Genomic DNA, 22,135 nt, shown 5'->3' on the forward strand with positions numbered 1-22,135 from the left:
ATATTTAGTTCCCAATAGCTTTATAAGGTGTGTTTGTACTCTAATAACATCAAATAAAGTATTTGTTGCATGAATCGCTCTTATGCTATGAAACTTGAAACGTGTGCATTATGGAGGTGTCACAATTAGTTCCACTTTGGCTAGATAAGATAATATATAATGTAAAATAATATGTAATGTAAATGTAAATGCCAAGTGCTTCAGTGATTGTTTCTATTATTAGTATTATATATAGTAATTAGGATGATCCGTGTCGCGCTGGATTCGAACCCTCTTCAGCAAAAATAACAACATGCGAGTCCACTTCGCTCTCCACTACAATATCAATAGTCACATTAATTTGACTTGACTATGTTTTGTCTCAGGCCATGAATCACTGTTCATCTGAGTACTCCAAAACAACAGGTTACCTTGATTTAGGCTTAAAAACGTAACCATATCGTGCACTCTAACCTTCTGCTACACCTCTGCACTATCCGTGTACAAGGATTTGTCATATTCGTTTTCATAAAACAAATGTTGGATTGAAAAGTGCTTACTTTTCATCCAACATTTGTTTTATGAAAATTACAAAGTTTGACTGATTTATTAGAGTTATAATAACATGCTAACAGAGAGTGGAGACCACCACACATATTACAAACAATTCCTTTTTCCTTTGATACAGTACAGTTAATGGTGAGATGGTTTTACTGCCACCTAGTGGATATTTTCTAAATTACACAAACTAAGGGAAGTACTAAGAGGCTCAGGATGAGCTTCTACCCTCAGGCTACTAGGATCTTAAACAAGGACACTGCCTAAGACTGCCTACAACTGCTACATTATCTGGCCCTGCTTTTTTCCTTAAAAAAGTATAAAGTTGTGTGCAGTGAATCAAAACAATAACATGCTTACGTGAACTTTTATTTTAGTTTTTCTCTTGGACTCTCTAATTATTCATCCACCGACCTGGTCAGGTTTGTTTTGACCATGTTCCCGTCTCTTTGTCCCCTCAGACCAGCGAGGTAGATCTGAGGTTTTGGCACGTTGCTCTCACCGTCTCTCTTGCTTTGACAGGCAGCGTTCTTGGGCAGCCAGGTCTGAGTGACGTTTTCCCGTCTCATGTGGCTCAGATCAGTCTGCGCTGAGTGTGTCACTTTGGTCAAGAGATCAGCCTAGAATTAAGACATTCAAAAAATATTGCTGCATTTCTTTCACACTTAATATAGTGTCAATAAATGCAGTTTCTGGTGTGTTGTGTGTTGTTTGATGCTAGAAAAGTTCAAAAGAGATTTTCTTTCCAAAACTACACAGTGACTGTGATCCATCACATCGCAGAATTTGCATCTAGTGAATTCTAGCTCACCAGTTTGATAGCTTTTCTACGCAGCTCCCACTCATTCCACTCGTATGACTTGACGATGTTTGTCTCCACTGGGTGGATGTCTGTCTGTGTGCCGCTCTCACACTTGGTGATGGGCTTTACCAATAACCTCTCTCCTGGCTGCATCTGCAAAACCACAAGGCAACAACTGAGTTTGGATCAAGCTCCCAGTGAAGTCAGAGTACGGAAAAAGAGTTCCAGGGCAAGTAGCAACATGCAATGCTGCCAGCCACAGTATCACTCTCAATACTAACCCCAGATGAAGTAACAAACTATATAAATAAATAAAAAATAAACAAAGTAATGCATTTCCAAATCCTACATGTGGCTACTTTAATATAACCTATTCTGAGTGAGTGCTTTCAGCTATCTTCACATGTATTTTAGGTGTCCAAACTAACTTGTGTCGTAAAGCTGTGGCTGTAACTGAAGTACATGCTTGGGAAATACTCAACGTGGCTAACCTCTGCATAAGGACTGACGCAGGAAAATTGTTGGTGGAGTTTGAGGAGCTGAATGAGTTCAGGGGAGTGCTTGGCTTTCTCTGCAACCTCTGCAATGAAGTCGCCCGGACTGGAGGCAAATTTTAAGGCAGCTTCTTTGGACCTAAAAACATAGAGCTTCTCCTTGTGTTTAAAGATTCCAATGTGTGGATTACCTGCAACAGAAGTGTCAAATATTCCAAACTGAATGGAGTTCAGGCACAGCAGGCAAGATTAAGGATGCTCATCATATAGTATCCCTTTAAACAGAATGTATACACTCACCTTAATGATTATTAGGAACACCCTACTAATACTGTGTTTGACCCCCTTTTGCCTTCAGAACTGCCTTAATTCTTCATGGCATTGATTGAAAGGTGCTGGAAGTATTCTCTAGAAATGTTGGCCCATATTGATAGGATAGCATCTTGCAGTTGATGGAGATTTGTGGGATGCACATCCAGGGCACGAAGCTCCCGTTCCACCACATCCCAAAGATGTTCTATTGGGTTGAGATCTGGTGACTGTGGGGGCCATTTTAGTACAGTGAACTCATTGTCATGTTCAAGAAACCAATTTGAAATGATTCGAGCTTTGTGACATGGTGCGTTATCCTGCTGGAAGTAGCCATCAGAGGATGGGTACATGGTGGTCATAAAGGGATGGACATGGTCAGAAACAATGCTCAGGTAGGCTGTGGCATTTAAACAATGCCAAATTGGTACTAAGGGGCCTAAAGTGTGCCAAGAAAACATTCCCCACACCATTACACCACCACCAGTCTGCCCAGTGGTAACAAGGCATGACGGATCCATGTTCTCATTCTGTTTACGCCAAATTCTGACTCTACCATCTGAATGTCTCAACAGAAATCGAGACTCATCAGTCCAGGCAACATTTTTACAGTCTTCAAGTGTCCAGTTTTGGTGAGATCGTGCAAATTGTAGCCTCATTTACCAATTTTTGGTGGAGATGAGTTGTACCCGGTGGGGTCTTCTGCTGGTGTAGCCCATCCGCCTCAAGGTTGTTCGTGTTGTGGATTCAGAAATGCTTTACTGCATACCTCGGTTGTAACGAGTGGTTATTTGAGTCAAAATTGATCTTCTATCAGCTGGAATCAGTCTGCCCATTCTCCTCCAACAAGGCATTTTCGCCCCCCAGGACTGCAGCATACTGGATGTTTTTCCTTTTTCAGACCATTCTTTGTAAACCCTGGAATAGGTTGTGCGTGAAAATCCCATTAACTGAGCAGATTGTGAAATAGTCAGACCAGCCCGTCTGGCACCAACAACCATGCCACGCTCAAAGTTGCTTAGATCACCTTTCTTTCCCATTCAGTTTGGAGTTCAGGAGATTGTCTAGACCTGGACCACACCCCTAAATGCATTGAAGCAGCTGCCAAGTGATTGGTATATTAGATAATTGCATTAAAAAGAAATCTTATAGGTGTTCCTAATAATCTTTAAGAGGAGTGTATATTTGGAAAAAGATTGGAGGAAATAAACGATATTACCATGACATATTACATATACATGGATAAGAATTCTTAAGGCCACAATAAGCTTCAGACAAAGTGCTTGTTGGAACCAAAACAGACAATCCAACAAGCAGGCCCACCTTATGTGTGGCCAGATGTGTGGAGGTGTGAAAGTAGGCAGGGTTTGAACTCTTCTCTCTAATACTACAAATAGGGTACAACCAAATGCAACACCATGATTTCCTTTAAGGAGACTGTCTAAAAGTGTACGCTGTTTTCCAGATTTGTAGGGTTCATTCATGCAGCAACATTCTCTTAAATTTCTCTTATATTTTCCCTTAGTTTTCTGGTAAGAGAAAATATAAGAGAAGTCAACTCCAAATGCACCAAACGTTCTTAACCATCAAATCTGCTCTTACCCAGGTGTGGTGAATGATGAATCCCACTTGATCATAATTTTTTATTAGCATAGGTAAAGTAAACCCCCCTAAGGACTATATAAGGGCAGGTGCAAATACTCTGGCACATGCCCAAGAATTGCAGAGATGCCACCATAAAAAGGCTGCAGAAGAAGAACTTCAGCAGCAGTGATATCGACGTACTGTTAAATAAACGTACACATGGGATTTTCCAGAGGGTCACTACTGGCGTTGAAGGAAAATTAAAAATAATGTAATGACTGAAAGACCAAAATGAGTTTTCTTAGCAGTGTGGCTGTGGGCAGTTGGACAGGGGACACCAGGGTAGTCCCAGAAGCAATAGGATGGATGGGTGGATGGATTAATGAATGGATGGATTAATGGATTAATGGATGGATAAACAGATCGATGCACGGATGGATGGATGGATTAATGGATGGATTAATAAATTAATTAATGAATGGATTAATGGATGGATGGATCGATTAATGAAGGGATTAATGAATGGATGGATGGATTAATGGATGGATGGCTTGATGGATGGACGGATGGGTGGATATCAAGGAGGCAGTGGGATGTAGCCAGGAGGTGGCTATGACAGCAGGCTTTTGTCCCACTTTCAGTAATTCAGAATAGATACTTTATGTGACCTAATTTGTTTGAAGCATGCTGAGGCCTTTACCCATATGCCCAAATTTGACAAAGAAGAAACATCCAAATACCTTTCTTGATATCACATTGGTGTATCATGAGAACAGTACCTGGAAGTAGAAGCCCATCGCTGTTCACAAGAGTGTAGCCACAGACTCCATTATACTGTAGCGACAGCTCATTAAAATTGGCTGTTGTTTCAGGCAGGAGCCATTCCTGGGTCTTCATCTCAGATGGAACAATACGCTCATCTGAAAGACATAACAAAGAAAAATAACCGCATTTAAGCTCAGCACTTGCGTAACCTTTTTAAAGACTTATTTTTTGGAAAAAGACTTTATGAGAACCAAATTTTGTTTTAATAAAGAGATTTGTTTTTTTTTATTAATAAAACACACGGAAACAGAAGGAAGTCTGTTGTTTTTAACATTTGAATGAAAGTAAAACTAAACCCATCTATATTCTGGTCAATAGGGTACTTAAGATGATAACATACTGTAACTGTTGCTGACATCAGCCATACCTGAGGACTCAGTCATTCTCTGTTCGTCTGTCTTCACCTCTGACTCCTCCAGCAGACCGTCCAAATAAGCCTCCGAAAAAATCTTGGCCTGAGAGGCAATGAAGGGCTGTAGATTGTGCATGAGGTTATTAAGGATGTTCAGCAGCTCAGCCTCATCCTTAAGTCCAGACCACACTTTTGACAGGGACTTGAACAGTGGCTGAAAGACAATATGAATAATGAAAAAAATGGGGCTGTAGAAAAAAAAGAAAAACTAGTCTTTTAAGACACAAATGTAAAATGACAAGACATAATAACAGTAGCAACATAACGTCAGTGACTGAGACACTTACAAAAACTCTTGCAGTCGGTACAGCTGTCTTTGACTGCACAGTTTCTTTTAGCAGCTTCACCTTTGATGAGAGCTCAGACTGTAGGCTTTCAACATGCTTGGCACATAAACATGCATCAGCCTGGTGGTAAAAGGAAAACGCATATTTATTTTGTGCCTTCTTTTACTTAATAAGCTGCAAAAATGGGTTGTTATCGTCATATAAATTCACATCATAATAGTAATATTTTTAGGCTATGTTCACACTTGGCGTCTTTTTTTTTGACAAGAAAAAGTTGACTAGGGCACTTTTGTAGTAAAAAAAAAAAAGCTGCCAGCGTTTTTATTCCAAAAAGCAGGCGAGAGCGTCTAATGTTGCTATAACAACAGCTACTGCTACAGTATCCTAGCTAGAGCGCTATGTGGAGCGGTGCTAACGTTAGATAAAACAAAGCGGTGGAGCGAGCTAGTGAAAGAACAGAGAAAGAGAGTGGTGCTGCTAATGTTACATAAAACAAAGCGAGTTCCCTGTACACGGAGCACCTGGTCATACCGTTTAACTTGCTGTGCTCCGACTCCATATTTTCTTGTTGTTATGGAAACAACAGGTCTGGCTATTCCGCTTGTCACTGGTTGGCTGTCAAAAAAGTGATTGACGTAAAAAAAGAAGTAAGAACTAAGTAAGAAGTCAGCGGTGGTGTTTAAAAAAGCTCAGGCCTTTTTTGAAAACACGGTTCACTCCGTAGGTTTATAATGTAAAACAGACGCTGGCAGCTTAAAAAAAGACGCCAAGTGTGAACCATAGCCTTAAGCTATATTAGAAAATACCAAACCATCATTTTGCGTAACCTCACCAGTAACATTTTGAGGAAAACTTCGTGCTGCCTGATGTTGTAGAGAGCCTGTTTGAGCAGGACAACCGGCACGTCACATTCTCCAGGCTGACTGTCAGGGTCCGTTAGCTTCTCCAGCACTGCTGTGTATTTCCATGCCAAAGTCTGTGATACACTCAGCTCGTGTTCGATGCTTTTACTGGTCACTGGAAGAGCTTCATTAAGGATTGCAGGCACTGTGGAGAGAATGTAAAAGGCAGTAGCATAATTACCAAATGCAATATTTATTCTAGTGAAGAAGAACCTAGTCTGATGATGTAGTTGAAGACACAAAATGAAAGGTGTACTTTCTTGGACAGTACTAGACAAACTAAATGATAAGGTTTCATCTCTTGTTCAATACATTATATTAGTGTATATGTAAGTTATATTCAATGTTTTGAGACATTAAATATTCAGGGCTTTTATGCATCTGTGCCCAGGGGCCAATTTTCTCTGTCTATGATAGCTATATGTTTATAGTATTCTTAGTCCGGCTCAACGGATGTACATTGCTGGGATAAAGTCTGACATCGCTATCTCTTCAATCGGGGCTTAGCGCCGCACAGGACGGTTGTGATTGGTTTAACGAAATACAAACAAGCCGGAGCCTTTTTACCCCTATTGCAGAATAGATAAGCGGTGTATTTGGAGCTGTGGAGCATGAGCGTAAATTGAAAACAGTTGGCAACTTTTCAGAAATAAAGTTGCCAAGAGGGTATGAAAAGTTGCTAAATCTAGCGAGAAAGTCCCCCAAGTTGGCGACACTGATTCGAACTTTGTTCTCTCCCACAGGACCGGTGTGTGTAGGTGACGCGAAGGGGGAAAGCAGGCAATGGACCAAACCCCCATAACCCCCATGATTTCAGCCTATGCTGTGAAATGTAAAATGTAACTGTAGACTGCATTTCTGCCCTAAAAAGGCAAAGTGCAGTAACTACGCCAACATTGAAACTGAGAAAAATGGCTTCAAAGTTTTCATACAGGCCAGCCAAACATGTTGTAGGTACAATACTGTTGATACTTTTATGTAATACCTTTACAGGAAGGAAAATATTATACATAAAAAAAAAGACCATTGATATGACCTTTGACCCTAAAAATGTAGATACTGCACTCTGCCTTTGTCTAACCTCAAGCAACTAAAACACTATTACAAAAGCAGAGTGCAGTATCTACAATTGAAATGTGTTAATCCAACTTTATTTTTTCATTCCTTATACCTTTTAATTTGTTTTAATTGGTTTTATGTTTTGTGCATGGATGTTTATAGGTTGAGTGTTGAAAATGCTTGGTAGTAACCTTCATCCAGTGCATTCAAGAATAGTATTTTGTCGTAATGTCCCTGTCACATCAATCTTAAATGATTAAATTGTCATTCTCCTTATTTTCCCCAAAACATCCTTATAATTTTTACACACAATCAAAATGCTGGTATTTTGGTTTGTGGATTTTTATTTTAATTGAAAATTAATTAATTAAATACCAAGGTTACTTATAAAACGGCACTTAAAAATTCATATACATTTAACAAAAAGCAGTCTGTGACATAAAAAAAAAGATGTTTTACTCTGACAACTGAAAAATAGATATTTAATCTTTAATCTCTCAAATTATTATTGAGAACGTAGCCTATCTCCATATATATAAAACAAAATACTCATTATAAACAGACGCGGCCTTACCTATGTTTCACCCGTTTCAATTGAAACAGGCCCCACCCTCCAAGGGGGGCCCCAACAGACCAGCAAAATCCCATTCATTTTCTCCGTAGGATATTAATTTTCAGCCATAATGTCTAAACCATTCAAGGTAGATTGACCACGAGCTACGAGGTTGCGAAACAAACGTTTCTGCTCCTATAAAAGCCTCAACCTTTTTATTTGCGATCTTCTGGAGAAATACTACACTACCCACATTTTCAACAACAACACTGACGTCTCTGATTGGTCAAACTCGCGGTTACCATGGCGACGTTTACCGCCCCAGTGAACGGCTTAAGTTCCGAAGTATAATACTGGTAGTTTTTTTGTTTATACCTTTGCCTTTTTGCCGTTAGGTTAAAATGTTATTTTGAAGAAAATAATTTTAAGAGGAAATGAAACGTACATATGCCAGTGGTGCTGAAAAACGAAAGATATCGGACAACAAAAGAAAAGCTTTATTCAGTCTACCAAAAGTGACCTCTTTCTTTGGTCCAGCATCTGTAACCCTACCAGCACACGCGCAGCGGCGAACCCCGTCCACAGGATGCTAGCCAAAATACAGATTATCCGTCTTCAACTGAAACTGCTGGCAATAATGATGACCAAACATTGTTTGTAGAACAAGAACATGACGATCAAGATCCTACCGCTGAGACAGGTGAGGGAGATGCCAGGAGAAAGCCCCGTTTACAGAAGACACACCGGGTGCTGGCCATAGCGGGGACCACGAATCGATATTGTTAGCGGTCCCGTTCAGATAGAGGAGTTTAACTTCACACAAAGCCAATCACACCGCCGTTTTACCAAGGACAGATATTTCATGAAGATGAAAAATGGAGAAAATATACGCAGGTCATGGTTAGTGTAGGCTACTCAAAATCATCCGATTCAGTCTTCTGTTTCTGCTGTACCTTATTTGGCAAGCGGACAAGTAGTCTCACTCACAGAGGTTTCAGAATGTGGGAACGACTCACACTTACACTCCATGATCATGAAAAATCTAATACACACCATGCCAATATGGACAGCTGGCGCGAGCTGGAGAAGCGTGTAAAAACGCACGGTACCATTGACAATACACCCTCAAAAAAAGCTGCGCAAATATAGAAAAAACCCTCAGCGATGTGGATGCTGAGGACCTTGTGCGCCAGATCTCGGCTGCTATTACTGCCGTGCCAGCAAAAGAAACTACTGGCCTGCAGATTCTGAGCTACATTTACAGAAACAGTTTAGTTGAACTGTATCCAAACCTCAGCATCGCTCTCCGACTCATGATGATAGTGCCTGTGACTGTAGCGAGCGGAGAGAGGAGTTTCTCTCGCTTGAAGCTAATAAAAACACAGTCGCTTGTTTTAAGTCTTCTGCAACACAGAATGATGTTCATTTTTTTAATTATGGTCTCGTTGATTTTAAAATCAGTGATAAAGCACACCTGAGGTCAACAATGCTCCAGGAGGCTCAACTCTCGCTCAGATTTCAATTGAGCACAAGGTGACAAAATCGCTGGACAAAGATGAACTTATCAGGGCATTCTCAGCACTCAAACACAGAAGGGTGGATTTCTAAAAATGGCTCAGGTGAAATCATTATTTATGATAAGTTCGGTTCAGTGTCAGTCAGACACTTTTTCTTCTTTGCTTTTGTTAAATAATTCAAGTTGAGGGGATGTTTAAGCTGTTTTTTTTTTTTTAAGTCAGCCCAGACAGCTGAAAATATAGGCCTACTGCGCAAATCAATTAAGCTGAAAGTGCACGTAATAAAATAATATACCATTTATGCAAACCAACAGGAATCCTTGCTTTTTCTGCTCTATTTATGTTATGTTTTATGTGGGTAGGGCCCCATATTAGTTATTGAAACGGGCCCCCAGATGCTTAAGGCCGCCGCTGATTATAAAATGAAATGACACTAGTGTAACCGAGCGTTTTTTTCTTATATTGTCTCACTGTTTGGGCTCTAAAATAAAGACACAAAGACGGCACGTCAACCACTGACAACGGTCAGAAAAAACAACGCTTTTTCCACTTCCCTTTTCCCGTCAAAATAAAAGCTCTATGTTTACAACTTCATCTTAAGCTTCAACTGAGAGATTACCCAATAAAATACATTAGAATAGCATAAGAAATGAAGACAACAAGAAACAAAACAGTTATGACAGCGCCTTCGTAAGTGGAATGTAGCGTTAACGTTACTCCTTCAAGGGGAGCAGGTAAGCTAAAATGGTATGCTAGCGGCTCGCTAGCTAGTAATGGCAATTTATTGATTTAGGTGTTATTTGCCAGGTTAGGTGTTCATATTTTACCATGTTCCTTACTGCTGTCTGGATAGTTGCGTTTCAAAGCTAGAGACACCATACGTTTTCCTCGGGATTGTGCCATGTTTCTCTGGATTAATGATGATATATGTTGTTGGCTTGTTGGTGGTCTGTGTCACAGTGTCAACTCGCACTTGAATGTGGCTACAGAGGCAGACCGCAGTATCTACCGCGTCAAAGCCGGGTAAACAAAGGCAGAACGCAGTATCTTCCCTTACTACGGTTTGCCTTGGTACTAGCTTGGATTTTGTAGTTACTGCAAATTTGACATAGTGATTTCTCTGAAACGGGATACAGTTGAACCAGGAGATTTTGTCACAAGATGTAGGAGATGTTACAAAGCCCATTTCCAATGTAAACTCAATTTTGACCAAATATGTAGTTCCTGCGTTTTGGCTTTGTACGGAAGATTTTATACAGTGCTTTTCTAGTCTTAAAACTATAGTGTGTAGTTTCTGCCTCCCCTAGGAGGAATTCAAAGTAATGACAACAAAACTGTCAGTGAGTCCACGTGATACAAGCCTTCCGTGATTGCGCACCGCCACCACCCCTCCCCTCCCCCACGCAGTTGCTAGTAGCGAAGGAGGACACGGAGGATTAAAAAAACATGATGGACTCTTCAGAAGAGGTCATTATCTTCACTTGTGAAAGTCGCCAGACGACACAATCTTCTGAACATAGCAATACTGACAAATCCAGAGAGAGTTGTGTGGAGCGGATAGTCTTAATTAGCTTTGTAGCAACTCATTTGGCAATGGCTTGAATGTAACGGACATTTATTAATATCAAAAAGTTATGCACTAAAGCTTTAACGACTACTCAAAACGCTTCACACAGTACAGGCACATTTCCCTGTTTACACACTGGTGACCGAGGCTGCCATACGAGGTGCCACCTGCAGTGTCTTGCCCAAGGACACTTCAACAAGGGACTACAGGGCCAGGGAATCGAACCACCTTATATAGTACCTGCTCAGCTAGCAGGAAACCAGCCAGCCCCACTTGACTTAGAAGGTGTTATTTTTTACATTAAAACGTGTAGAAGCTTGAATGTAAATATTCTGCTAGGCACCTTATCTGTTAAATCTGCTAATGTGCCTTATCTAAAAAAAGAAAGAAAAAGAGGCACATTACATTGTCTGTAATGCAACATGCTTTTTTTGTCAGTAGCCTGGTATACTGTACTTAGTTCATGGATGTCAGTCTCCTCGCTTTCCTTCTTGCTGGCTTTGTTGAAGAGTTGGATCCCCGTGACAAGCATGGAGAGCTCATTGAGCTGCTGCTCCTTGTCCCGCTTTAAGAGCACCATGAAGGCTCCCAGTTCCATCTGAGGGAAGACACTCTGCAGGGCAGCTGGGAAAAGAGAAGATGATGAGAAATCAAGAGTCAGGAAACAGTTTTCACTCTTTCTTGTTTAAGTGTCTGCATCCAAATGAGTCTGAAATTGGGTTCATACCTGTTGAAAAGCTAGCAAGTAAACTTAGGTCAAATGACTCAGCATTTTAACATTGCGCTTCTCATTTATTGTCTACTAGTGTTCATTTTGTCACCTATTTTTTATTTAGTCTTAGTGTTGTGCCAAATGCCCTTGTTAGTTTTAGTCATATTTAGTCATTCACATATCTTTTATTGTTAGTCAAGTTAGTCAACTAAAGGTCTCGTCATTTTAGTCTAGTTTTAGTCAAAAGAGAACTCAATATATCTTAGTCAAGTTTTAGTCAAAACATTTTAGTCTTTTTTTAAATAATTTTTTTCTGAGATTATTTCTGATAACCATTTCAGTCAAATAGTTATAATGACACATTTAGATTTTTTGTCAATAACATTGTACGTAAAACGCGACCAAATAACAAGCCTCTTCCTTATTTCACCAGTAAATTCCTGTTAAACGACAAAAACCAACCACTGGATGGGAAAAGTGTATTTTACAATAACTTTGAATGCAGCACGAGGCTGGCGAGGCGAGTTTCAAGTGAACGCAACATCTGTGTTGTTTTTCAGACAACGGCAGAGGAATCATATACAGTGAAATACAGACAAACTTTTACGCCTTTTAGCTGTCAGCATTTTAACCGTGTTTAATCCAGCTGCTAGCTAACGGTAGGCTAACGTTACCTGCTGCCAAATGTAGTGTTAACTAGCACTGGGTCTCGGTACCCAACCCTAGTAACAGCTGAATATTCTATCTCATGATGAAAAAGTAGAGACGATTGTAGACAAAAATTAAGAGAGATTTTATCTTAGTTTTTATTTCATGCAAAACATTTTAGTCTTGTCTTTTTTTCGTCAACAATAATGCATGTTAATCTAGTCTTAGTCAGCGTTGTTAAAATAGGCAACATTGCTTTTAATCCTGCATTCCATCAAGTGCTCACTAGGAGTGTCCAAATGAAGCTTCAAGAACCATTCATTGTATTTGTTGACCCAACTAGATGGCGCTCTTGGTTGAAAGAAAAAGGCTCAAAGAATGGCAATTCAGTGTGCTTTCAACTCTTTGTTGAACACAGAGCGCCATCTAGTGGGCTCAGAAAATAAAGGAAATGCTTCATGAAGCTTCATTTGGACATCATTAGCTGTATCTGTACTTCTACCGACTATAGTTCCCCAGAAACTAAAAGAACAAGTTAAAGTGAAACCTGTAGCCTGTTGCACAGCCTTGTCATCTTTAGGTGAGCCCATGCCGGTGAAAAGCTGGACAAAGGTGATGATTTTACGGTACAAATAGTCTAATTCCTCCCGTGTTTTCACTCTGCTGTCGGTGATCTCTCTCTTCACTGGACTCAGCCTGGACTCCACCATCCGATGGATTTCCTCAAGAAACTCACCTATCCAAAAACAAGTACCTGCTTAGTTATATATATATATATATATATATATGTATATATATATATATATATATATATATATATATATATATATATATATATATATATATATATATATATATATATATACAGTGCCTTGCGAAAAGTATTCGGCCCCTTGAACGTTTCGACCTTTTGCCACATTTCAGGCCTCAAACATAAAGATATAAAACTGTAATTTTTGTGAAGAATCAACAACCAGTGGGTCCCAATTATGAAGTGGAACGAAATTCATTGGCTATTTCAAACTTTTTTAACAAATAAAAACTGAAAAAGTGGGCGTGCAAAATTATTCAGCCCGTTACTTTCAGTGCAGCAAACTCTCCCAGAAGTTCAGTGAGGATCTCTGAATGATCCAATGTTGACCTAAATGACTAATGATGATAAATAGAATCCAGCTGTGTGTAATCAAGTCTCCGTATAAATGCACCTGCTCTGTGATAGTCTCAGAGGTCCGTTTAAAGCGCAGAGAGCATCATGAAGAACAAGGAACACATCAGGCAGGTCCGAGATACTGTTGTGGAGAAGTTTAAAGCCGGATTTGGATACAAAAAGATTTCCCAAGCTTTAAACATCCCAAGGAGCACTGTGCAAGCGATAATATTGAAATGGAAGGAGTATCAGACCACTGCAAATCTACGAAGACCCGGCCATCCCTCTAAACTTTCAGCTCATACAATGAGAAGACTGATCAGAGATGCAGCCAAGAGGCCCATGATCACTCTGGATGAACTGCAGAGATCTACAGCTGAGGTGGTAGACTCTGTCCATAGGACAACAATCAGTCGTATACTGCACAAATCTGGCCTTTATGGAAGAGTGGCAAGAAGAAAGCCATTTCTTAAAGATATCCATAAAAAGTGTCGTTTAAAGTTTGCCAAAAGCCACCTGGGAGACACACCAAACATGTGGAAGAAGGTGCTGTGGTCAGATGAAACCAAAATCGAACTTTTTGGCAACAATGCAAAACGTTATGTTTGGCGTAAAAGCAACACAGCTCATCACCCTGAACACACCATCCCCACTGTCAAACATGGTGGTGGCAGCATCATGGTTTGGGCCTGCTTTTCTTCAGCAGGGACAGGGAAGATGGTTAAAATTGATGGGAAGATGGATGGAGCCAAATACAGGACCATTCTGGAAGAAAACCTGATGGAGTCTGCAAAAGACCTGAGACTGGGACGGAGATTTGTCTTCCAACAAGACAATGATCCAAAACATAAAGCAAAATCTACAATGGAATGGTTCACAAATAAACATATCCAGGTGTTAGAATGGCCAAGTCAAAGTCCAGACCTGAATCCAATCGAGAATCTGTGGAAAGAACTGAAAACTGCTGTTCACAAACGCTCTCCATCCAACCTCACTGAGCTCGAGCTGTTTTGCAAGGAGGAATGGGCAAAAATGTCAGTCTCTCGATGTGCAAAACTGATAGAGACGTACCCCAAGCGACTTACAGATGTAATCGCAGCAAAAGGTGGCGCTACAAAGTATTAACTTAAGGGGCTGAATAATTTTGCACCCAATATTTCAGTTTTTTATTTGTTTAAAAGGTTTGAAATATCCAATAAATTTCGTTCCACTTCATGATTGTGTCCCACTTGTTGTTGATTCTTCACAAAAAATTACAGTTTTATATCTTTATGTTTGAGGCCTGAAATGTGGCAAAAGGTCGAAAAGTTCAAGGGGGCCGAATACTTTCGCAAGGCACTGTATATATATATATATATATATATATATATATAGAGAGAGAGAGAGAGAGAGATATACAAAATTATAATTTCAATGCAAAGGGAATTTTTCCTCCTACAAATTTTCTTAAATATGCACTGCTAAATATGCAGTGCTTTAAACAGTTAACATTTCAAAGTAATCCAAAGCAAACAGACAAACAAACAAAAAAGCTAAAACGTGTTATATGCTCCCCTTTGTTACTTATGAAAGCCTTGCGGAAGAGCTCTATACAGTCTGAAGTCTGTCTACGACTTATTGATTTAGAGAGGTAAAAAGAGCATTGCAATAATCCAAACATGACCAAAATGAAGGCATGTGTTACAGCTTCAGTGTCTATAAGCAGAAACGAAGAGAAAACAATGTCCCGGTTATGTGTCTCGTGTCAGGGCTTGTTTTTGTTGTTTTGTTCCCAACCTGGTGAGCGCAAATGTGACGTCATGGGATCGCCGTAACTGTTTATACTAGTTGCAGTCTTCTCCTGAATAGCGGTGGCGCTGAGGAAAGGCTACCAACTTTGCTATTTCTACGGACTAGAAGAAGAAGAAAAAGGTAAGCAACGGCAAAACTGGCAGCAGCATTGATGTCAATGCTTTGATTTGATTGGATGACCTACTTGGTTGGATCAAGCCATTCATTCACCATAAAAGAACTCTTAAACCAGTAAGTTTACAAGAGAGACTTGCAGTCACTCTGAGAGTCCTGGCATCCGGTTGTCGGTGAACTCGTTCAGGCTTCCTGTTTCCGCTTTGTCGCGCGCTGCTGAAAAAAATACAGTGGTGCGCGCCCTCTGCTTGTGCACTCAAAATCCTGCCTTGGCAGCAAGATCACATTGGCGCACGCAAGCTTGGATGCGGCTACTGTAAAACGGCCTTTAGAGTTCCTGGGGAAATTCCGGGTATCCCTTCAAACACTGAGGATGGGGACCATCGATGCCTGGTACAGAAACAGTACCGTACAGGACCGCAAAGTAGGCTTTGCCCTACCCTGCCTAAAGGATATTTACACCAGGCGCTGCACGGATAAGACTAGGAGAATCATTAAAGATCCAAACCACCCGGCTAACAGCCTTTTCTCCCTGTTGAGGTCAAGAAGAAGGTGGATGAGTTTGTCCAATGGTGTGATGAGGCCTTTCTTCAATTAAACGCCACAAAAACCAAGGATATGGTCATTGATTTTAGGAAATCATCCCTCCCGCCATCTCAGACTTTCATTAAAGGAACTGGAATTAAGTTTATTGAACAGTATAAGTATCTAGAAACCGTCATCGATAAAAAAAAAAAATGTTGATGTCAATTGTGATGCAGTCTGTAAAAAGGGACAGCAACATTTGTACTTCCTCAGGAAATTAAACACTTCTACATACATAAACAATTACAGTGCCTTGCGAAAGTATTCGGCCCCCTTGAACGTTTCGACCTTTTGCCACATTTCAGGCCTCAAACATAAAGATATAAAACTGTAATTTTTTGTGAAGAATCAACAACAAGTGGGTCCCAATTATGAAGTGGAACGAAATTCATTGGCTATTTCAAACTTTTTTAACAAATAAAAAACTGAAAAAGTGGGCGTGCAAAATTATTCAGCCCCTTTACTTTCAGTGCAGCAAACTCTCTCCAGAAGTTCAGTGAGGATCTCTGAATGATCCAATGTTGACCTAAATGACTAATGATGATAAATAGAATCCAGCTGTGTGTAATCAAGTCTCCGTGTAAAATGCACCTGCTCTGTGATAGTCTCAGAGGTCCGTGTAAAGCGCAGAGAGCATCATGAAGAACAAGGAACACACCAGGCAGGTCCGAGATACTGTTGTGGAGAAGTTTAAAGTCGGATTTGGATACAAAAGATTTCCCAAGCTTTAAACATCCCAAGGAGCACTGTGCAAGCGATAATATTGAAATGGAAGGAGTATCAGACCACTACAAATCTTACGAAGACCCGGCCGTCCCTCTAAACTTTCAGCTCATACAATGAGAAGACTGATCAGAGATGCAGCCAAGAGGCCCATGATCACTCTGGATGAACTGCAGAGATCTACAGCTGAGCTGGGAGACTCTGTCCATAGGACAACAATCAGTCGTTTAATGCACAAATCTGGCCTTTATGGAAGAGTGGCAAGAAGAAAGCCATTTCTTAAAGATATCCATAAAAGTGTCGTTTAAAGTTTGCCAAAAGCCACCTGGGAGACACACCAAACATGTGGAAGAAGGTGCTGTGGTCAGATGAAACCAAAATCGAACTTTTTGGCAACAATGCAAAACGTTATGTTTGGCGTAAAAGCAACACAGCTCATCACCCTGAACACACCATCCCCACTGTCAAACAATGGTGGTGGCAGCATCATGGTTTGGGCCTGCTTTTCTTCAGCAGGGACAGGGAAGATGGTTCAAATTGATGGTAAGATGGATGGAGCGCCAAATACAGGACCATTCTGGAAGAAAACCTGATGGAGTCTGCAAAAGACCTGAGACTGGGACGGAGATTTGTCTTCCAAGAAGACAATGATCCAAAACATAAAGTAAAATCTACAATGGAATGGTTCACAAATAAACATATCCAGGTGTTAGAATGGCCAAGTCAAAGTCCAGACCTGAATCCAATCGAGAATCTGTGGAAAGAACGTAAAACTGCTGTTCACAAACGCTCTCCATCCAACCTCACTGAGCTCGAGCTGTTTTGCAAGGAGGAATGGGCAAAAATGTCAGTCTCTCGATGTGCAAAACTGATAGAGACATACCCCAAGCGACTTACAGCTGTAATCGCAGCAAAAGGTGGCGCTACAAAGTATTAACTTAAGGGGCTGAATAATTTTGCACGCCCAATATTTCAGTTTTTTATTTGTTTAAAAGGTTTGAAATATCCAATAAATTTCGTTCCACTTCATGATTGTGTCCCACTTGTTGTTGATTCTTCACAAAAAATTACAGTTTTATATCTTTATGTTTGAGGCCTGAAATGTGGCAAAAGGTCGAAAAGTTCAAGGGGGCCGAATACTTTCGCAAGGCACTGTATGTCCTTATTTTATAAGTCCTTTATTGAATCTGTTCTTACTTTTGCCATGGTTGCTTGGTATGGTAACCTGAACATCAGGGACAAAAACCACCAAAGCCATATTGTAAAGGTGGCTGGCAAGGTGATAGGTTTCCCACAGTAAATGTAAATGGACTGTATTTATATAGCGCTTTTCTAGTCTTAACGACTACTCAAAGCACTTTTTTACATAGTACAGGAACCATTCACCATTCACACACATTCATACACTGTGGCCGAGGCTGCCGTACAAGATGTCACCTGCTCATCAGATAAACATTTACACACATTTACACTCCGATGCGCAGCATCGGGGGCAACTCGGGGTTCAGTGTCTTGCCCAAGGACACTTTGACATGGGACTGTAGGGCCAGGGATCGAAACCCCTTGATGGCTATCTTTGACCAGCAAGTACTCCGCAAGGCCTGGTCTATATTACATAACCCCCCCCCCCCTTCACTCTGAGTTCGTAACACTCCCCTCAGGTTGCAGATTTAGAGTAGGTTCAAGAGAAAGAGGAGTAAAAACTCCTTTGTTCCATGTGCAATAACTCGGCTTAATTTGCACATGTAACGTAGATTTTTTTTTGGAGATTGCTCCTATGGTGTAAAATTGTGTTGTATGTTTTCCATACAGGATACATTTTTGTACTCACGTCTTTGTATTGTTGACGGACTTGTTTATTTGTATGTTGTTTGAATGTGTTTTTTTTTTTTTTTCTTCCACTCCTGACTGCATATCAATTTTCCCATTTGGGATAATAAAGTGAGTGAACTGAAGGTACCAGATACATCAGGCCAGCACCGAGGGGCTTAAAGGGAGCGTTTACCCTCAGGCCACTAGGATCCTATATGAAGACTGCCCCCCCCTTCACATATTATTAATATTACCGTTTTTAATGCATAAATTGTAGGAACTGACAGAATTACATTTTACATTTAACTGGAATTGTAATTTATTTCATGTGACCAATAAATTGATTGATTGATTGATTGATTGATCGATCAATTGATTGAATGAAATGGATATTGGGTTTTGGAATGTTAGTTGTACAAATCAAAGAATTTTCAGATGTCACTGTGGGCTCCGGGAATTTGTTGTGGGCATTTCTCACTATTTTCATGACATTTTATAGACTGTTGATTAATGAAATAATTGATATTCATTTTAGTTGCAGCCCTCAGAGTGGCTAACCCATGCACCAAAAACTGCATTCATGATGACAATACATTTAATCAGTTTTGATTCCACGCTGTAGAGAATTTTGTATATTCCTCATTTTAGATGGTATTTCATTTTATACAGTAACACTTACGTCGGGAGGTGTAATTCATATCAAAATACACTTGCATTTTGATTGTGTCAAGGGACGGGCTGCACTGTTCCATTAGTTTTTCCAGACACAGCTGAAAGAAATATTGCAGATAAAGATTAGAAACACTGGAGACGTTTAAAGAAAAGAAAATAATGAATGTTTGGAAATAAAAAGTACAGTCAATTAAAAATAACAGTTAACTTAATAAATAAACATGAAAAATGTAAATAAAAAAACATAAATAGATTTTATTTGTGCTCAGCCCAGAACGTCAGTCAAAACTAATCTCTATCTTTCCTATGACTGTTATGGGTCATTCTGCCTTGTGTTTGTGTCTGTCAGAAGAAAGAAAATGCAAACCTATTTTCCCATGCATTGGTGTCTAAGTGACTAATGTCAACAAAAATCTTTAAAGTTAATCCAGTATTGAGCGAGAACGCTGTAACTGTCAGCCGCGAACCGGGCTGCAACTAAATCATATAGGGCAAATGTGCATTGTCAATTTCATCCACTAAAAGTGCTGTTTTTGTGGCATGCTCAGATTGTTATAACAAGTGTTATTACATTTGAAAAGGATCCCTACAGAGATGGCAATTTTTGTTAAAGAGTAAAATCCTTTAACAAACAGCTCTGAGAGCACTATGCTAAATCCACCAGACTCCATTTAAATAAACAGTACTTTTAGTGTGTATAGATCCAGCCTATTCCACATGTAAAATTGGTACATGATGTGTTTATTTCAACCAAACCGGAGTGGTAGCAGTTGGAACAGTAGAAAGATGAACCAAGATGGCTTTGGATAGTTTTTTATTTATTTTTTTGTCGACTTTGAATGAAGTGTATTTTAACGATGATAAAATTACTGTTTATTCAGATGTCACCATGGAGTCTGGTGGGTTTGGTGATAGCAATTTCGGGAATGTTTTTAATGTAAACAAATATATATATCTTACTATTTACCAAAAAGGTCGACCCCAACCATAATTTGTCAGTCACTTGGAATACTAATCTGAGCAGGTCAGTGGCAAAACAAGCCCTTTTAGTGGATGTAAAGTGAAGGTGCGCAATCTTGGACCAATTTCCAAGATTGCTGTTCCCATCAGTCACTTGGACACAAAACAGAGGAAAATAGGGTCCAGGTTGAAAAATAAAAACGAAGTTACCCTTTAATTTGGACATCACTACTTATTAGGACAGCGTGACTCTCGATGGACAAATAGTAGCCTAATATTGAAAAATGGACTTCAGACTTTGTAAAGTCATCCAGTGGGCTGGCCGGTTTTGGCCCGGGGGGCCTATGTTTGACCCCCCTGAATTAGGGGATCCAAAAGAAAAAAAGAATAAAAGTTGTAAGCATGCAGCAAAACATGTAAGCATGTCATTGTTTTTATTCATTGTGCTCTTGTGTTAGCTACTTTATGAGGATTGGAGGAAACAACTTTATAAAGGACAAAAGCAGGACCAGATAATGTAGCAGTTAAAGCATTCCTCGCTGCTTTTCTTCAATTCTATACAGTATGTATATGTAACGTTACAGCTATGTCTAAATGTTAACTACAAAAATAAAAGTATGAACGTTACCTCAAGTGAGGAGCTTGCAGGTTGTCTAAAATAAATCTAATACAGTAACGTTAACTCACCTCTACAAGCTTCTGGACGTCTTGTTTGGTCAGTAATCGATCAACATTAAACCCATTTCTTGGGTCCAGCACCACAGCTTTCACCTGAGAAAAAAACAGTGAGAAAATAACGTAAGTTAGCAACAGTGATAAAATGGATGAAGTCCATGAAGTCACCCATGGGTGCTAAGCTGGGTTCAAGGATAACGTCAGTAGAATATTTTACTACCATTTCGAAAATGACACTTTTAACGGTCCCTCAAATGGGGTCTATGACATAAAGAAAGTTTAAGAAAAAGACAGCCTTACAGCGTGCGTACGAACTGGTCTGAACTATGAAGCATTCAGCTAACGTTAGCTAGCTAAACAGGCAACTTGTAAACGTTCCGGCTTATTACTGACCGTGAAAGCCACCAAAGTTTCTGACACCACATGTCCTCTCACTGCACACTCTTGCGCTATTTCACTAATAATGTTTTTTATCACGCTTTCTGCGTGAGCTCGAGACATTTCTACTGACAGAAAGTAATTTATCCCAAACTCCAGTTAATTGGTACCGACACAGCAAGCTAGCTAGCTACATCCACAGCAGCCTGTTGATAAATGGTTGCTATAGTAACACTTGGTGTGCAGATTGGTGCAGATTCCCCACTATGGCTACGCCAAGACCCGCCCTTCAATAGAATTTATTGGCCAGGCGTCCATGCTTACGCAAGGCAACGTAACCTGATTTGTACAGGTCCTATCCCCTGACCAATCGAGGTGAAATGCCTAACCCCAACCAATAAAAGCTGCTTCGTAGGGCGGGTCTTGGCGTGGCCATAGTGGGATTCGTAATTGTAATTTTGCGTGCAGGTCTGAGGGATGGATTGCGTGGCAGTGTCCACTAGAGTGCAGTGTTGGAAAAGGAAGGTGCATTACACGTCACAATCGATCAATAATGCTACAGTAACATTGTCATTTTTGGCACAGTTGGCAGTATGATTTTCAGTTCAAACATTCTTTTAGACGGTTTTTTTTCCTTTATTGTAATCATTGAAAGAGAGAAAAAAAAAGAGAAAAAATAAGCTCAAAATTGTCAGTAAATCTTCCAAACAGTGTAACTAAACATTGATAGTGATACTGTAGGTGTTGACATGTATTTTTTACTTTGCTGGCAATACAGAGGGTGAATTGAATTATACCAATTTGTAATAAAGTGATTTATTGAATTTTAATCATGTTTTGAAGTACTAGCTAGTCATCGTTGTCAATTCCGGAGACTCGACAGTTGGTGACTCGACTAAAACAATATACAGTAATGTTTTGCATTAAATGTGGAAGAAAAAAAAAAAATTCAAATGACAAATGAAAAAGGCTCGAGGAATGGCAATTGGGTGAGTTTACAAACCCATTGTTAAACAGAACAAATCTATTTTTGTTCAGAAAAAAATAAAATTATGCTTTACAAAGCTTCA

General features: G+C 39.9%; 1 protein-coding gene across 3 annotated transcripts; it reads right to left on the minus strand.

Moving 5' to 3' along the window:
- Nucleotides 1–890: 890 nt before the first annotated feature.
- cfap206 (cilia and flagella associated protein 206) lies at nucleotides 891–21,287 on the minus strand. 3 transcript variants are annotated; one of them, XM_039782758.1, is made up of 12 exons: nucleotides 21,081–21,287; nucleotides 20,700–20,783; nucleotides 19,060–19,150; nucleotides 12,756–12,944; nucleotides 11,305–11,472; nucleotides 6,083–6,297; nucleotides 5,251–5,370; nucleotides 4,919–5,117; nucleotides 4,506–4,646; nucleotides 1,831–2,024; nucleotides 1,349–1,492; nucleotides 891–1,157 (listed from the first exon to the last, which is right to left on the minus strand). In XM_039782758.1, exons 1-12 carry the CDS (start codon nucleotides 21,186–21,188, stop codon nucleotides 936–938), a joined length of 1,875 nt encoding a protein of 624 aa, XP_039638692.1. In that variant the 5' UTR covers nucleotides 21,189–21,287; the 3' UTR covers nucleotides 891–935. The 3 variants fall into 3 exon arrangements, with proteins under 3 accessions (XP_039638692.1, XP_039638693.1, XP_039638694.1); XM_039782759.1 differs by lacking the exon at nucleotides 21,081–21,287 and adding an exon at nucleotides 20,908–20,938; XM_039782760.1 differs by lacking the exon at nucleotides 12,756–12,944.
- Nucleotides 21,288–22,135: the final 848 nt, after the last annotated feature.

The sequence above is a fragment of the Perca fluviatilis genome, chromosome 18 (assembly GCF_010015445.1).
Source record: "Perca fluviatilis chromosome 18, GENO_Pfluv_1.0, whole genome shotgun sequence".
Lineage (NCBI taxonomy): Eukaryota > Metazoa > Chordata > Actinopteri > Perciformes > Percidae > Perca > Perca fluviatilis.

Coding starts and splice junctions, on each gene's coding strand:
- cfap206 (XM_039782758.1), bottom strand. CDS start 21,188: ATGTCTCGAGCTCACGCAGAAAGCGTGATAAAAAACATTATTAGTGAA. Junction 19,151..20,699: donor ACGTCCAGAAGCTTGTAGAG/GTGAGTTAACGT, acceptor TATTTCTTTCAG/CTGTGTCTGGAAAAACTAAT. Junction 1,493..1,830: donor GCGTCAGTCCTTATGCAGAG/GTTAGCCACGTT, acceptor GTGGTTTTGCAG/ATGCAGCCAGGAGAGAGGTT.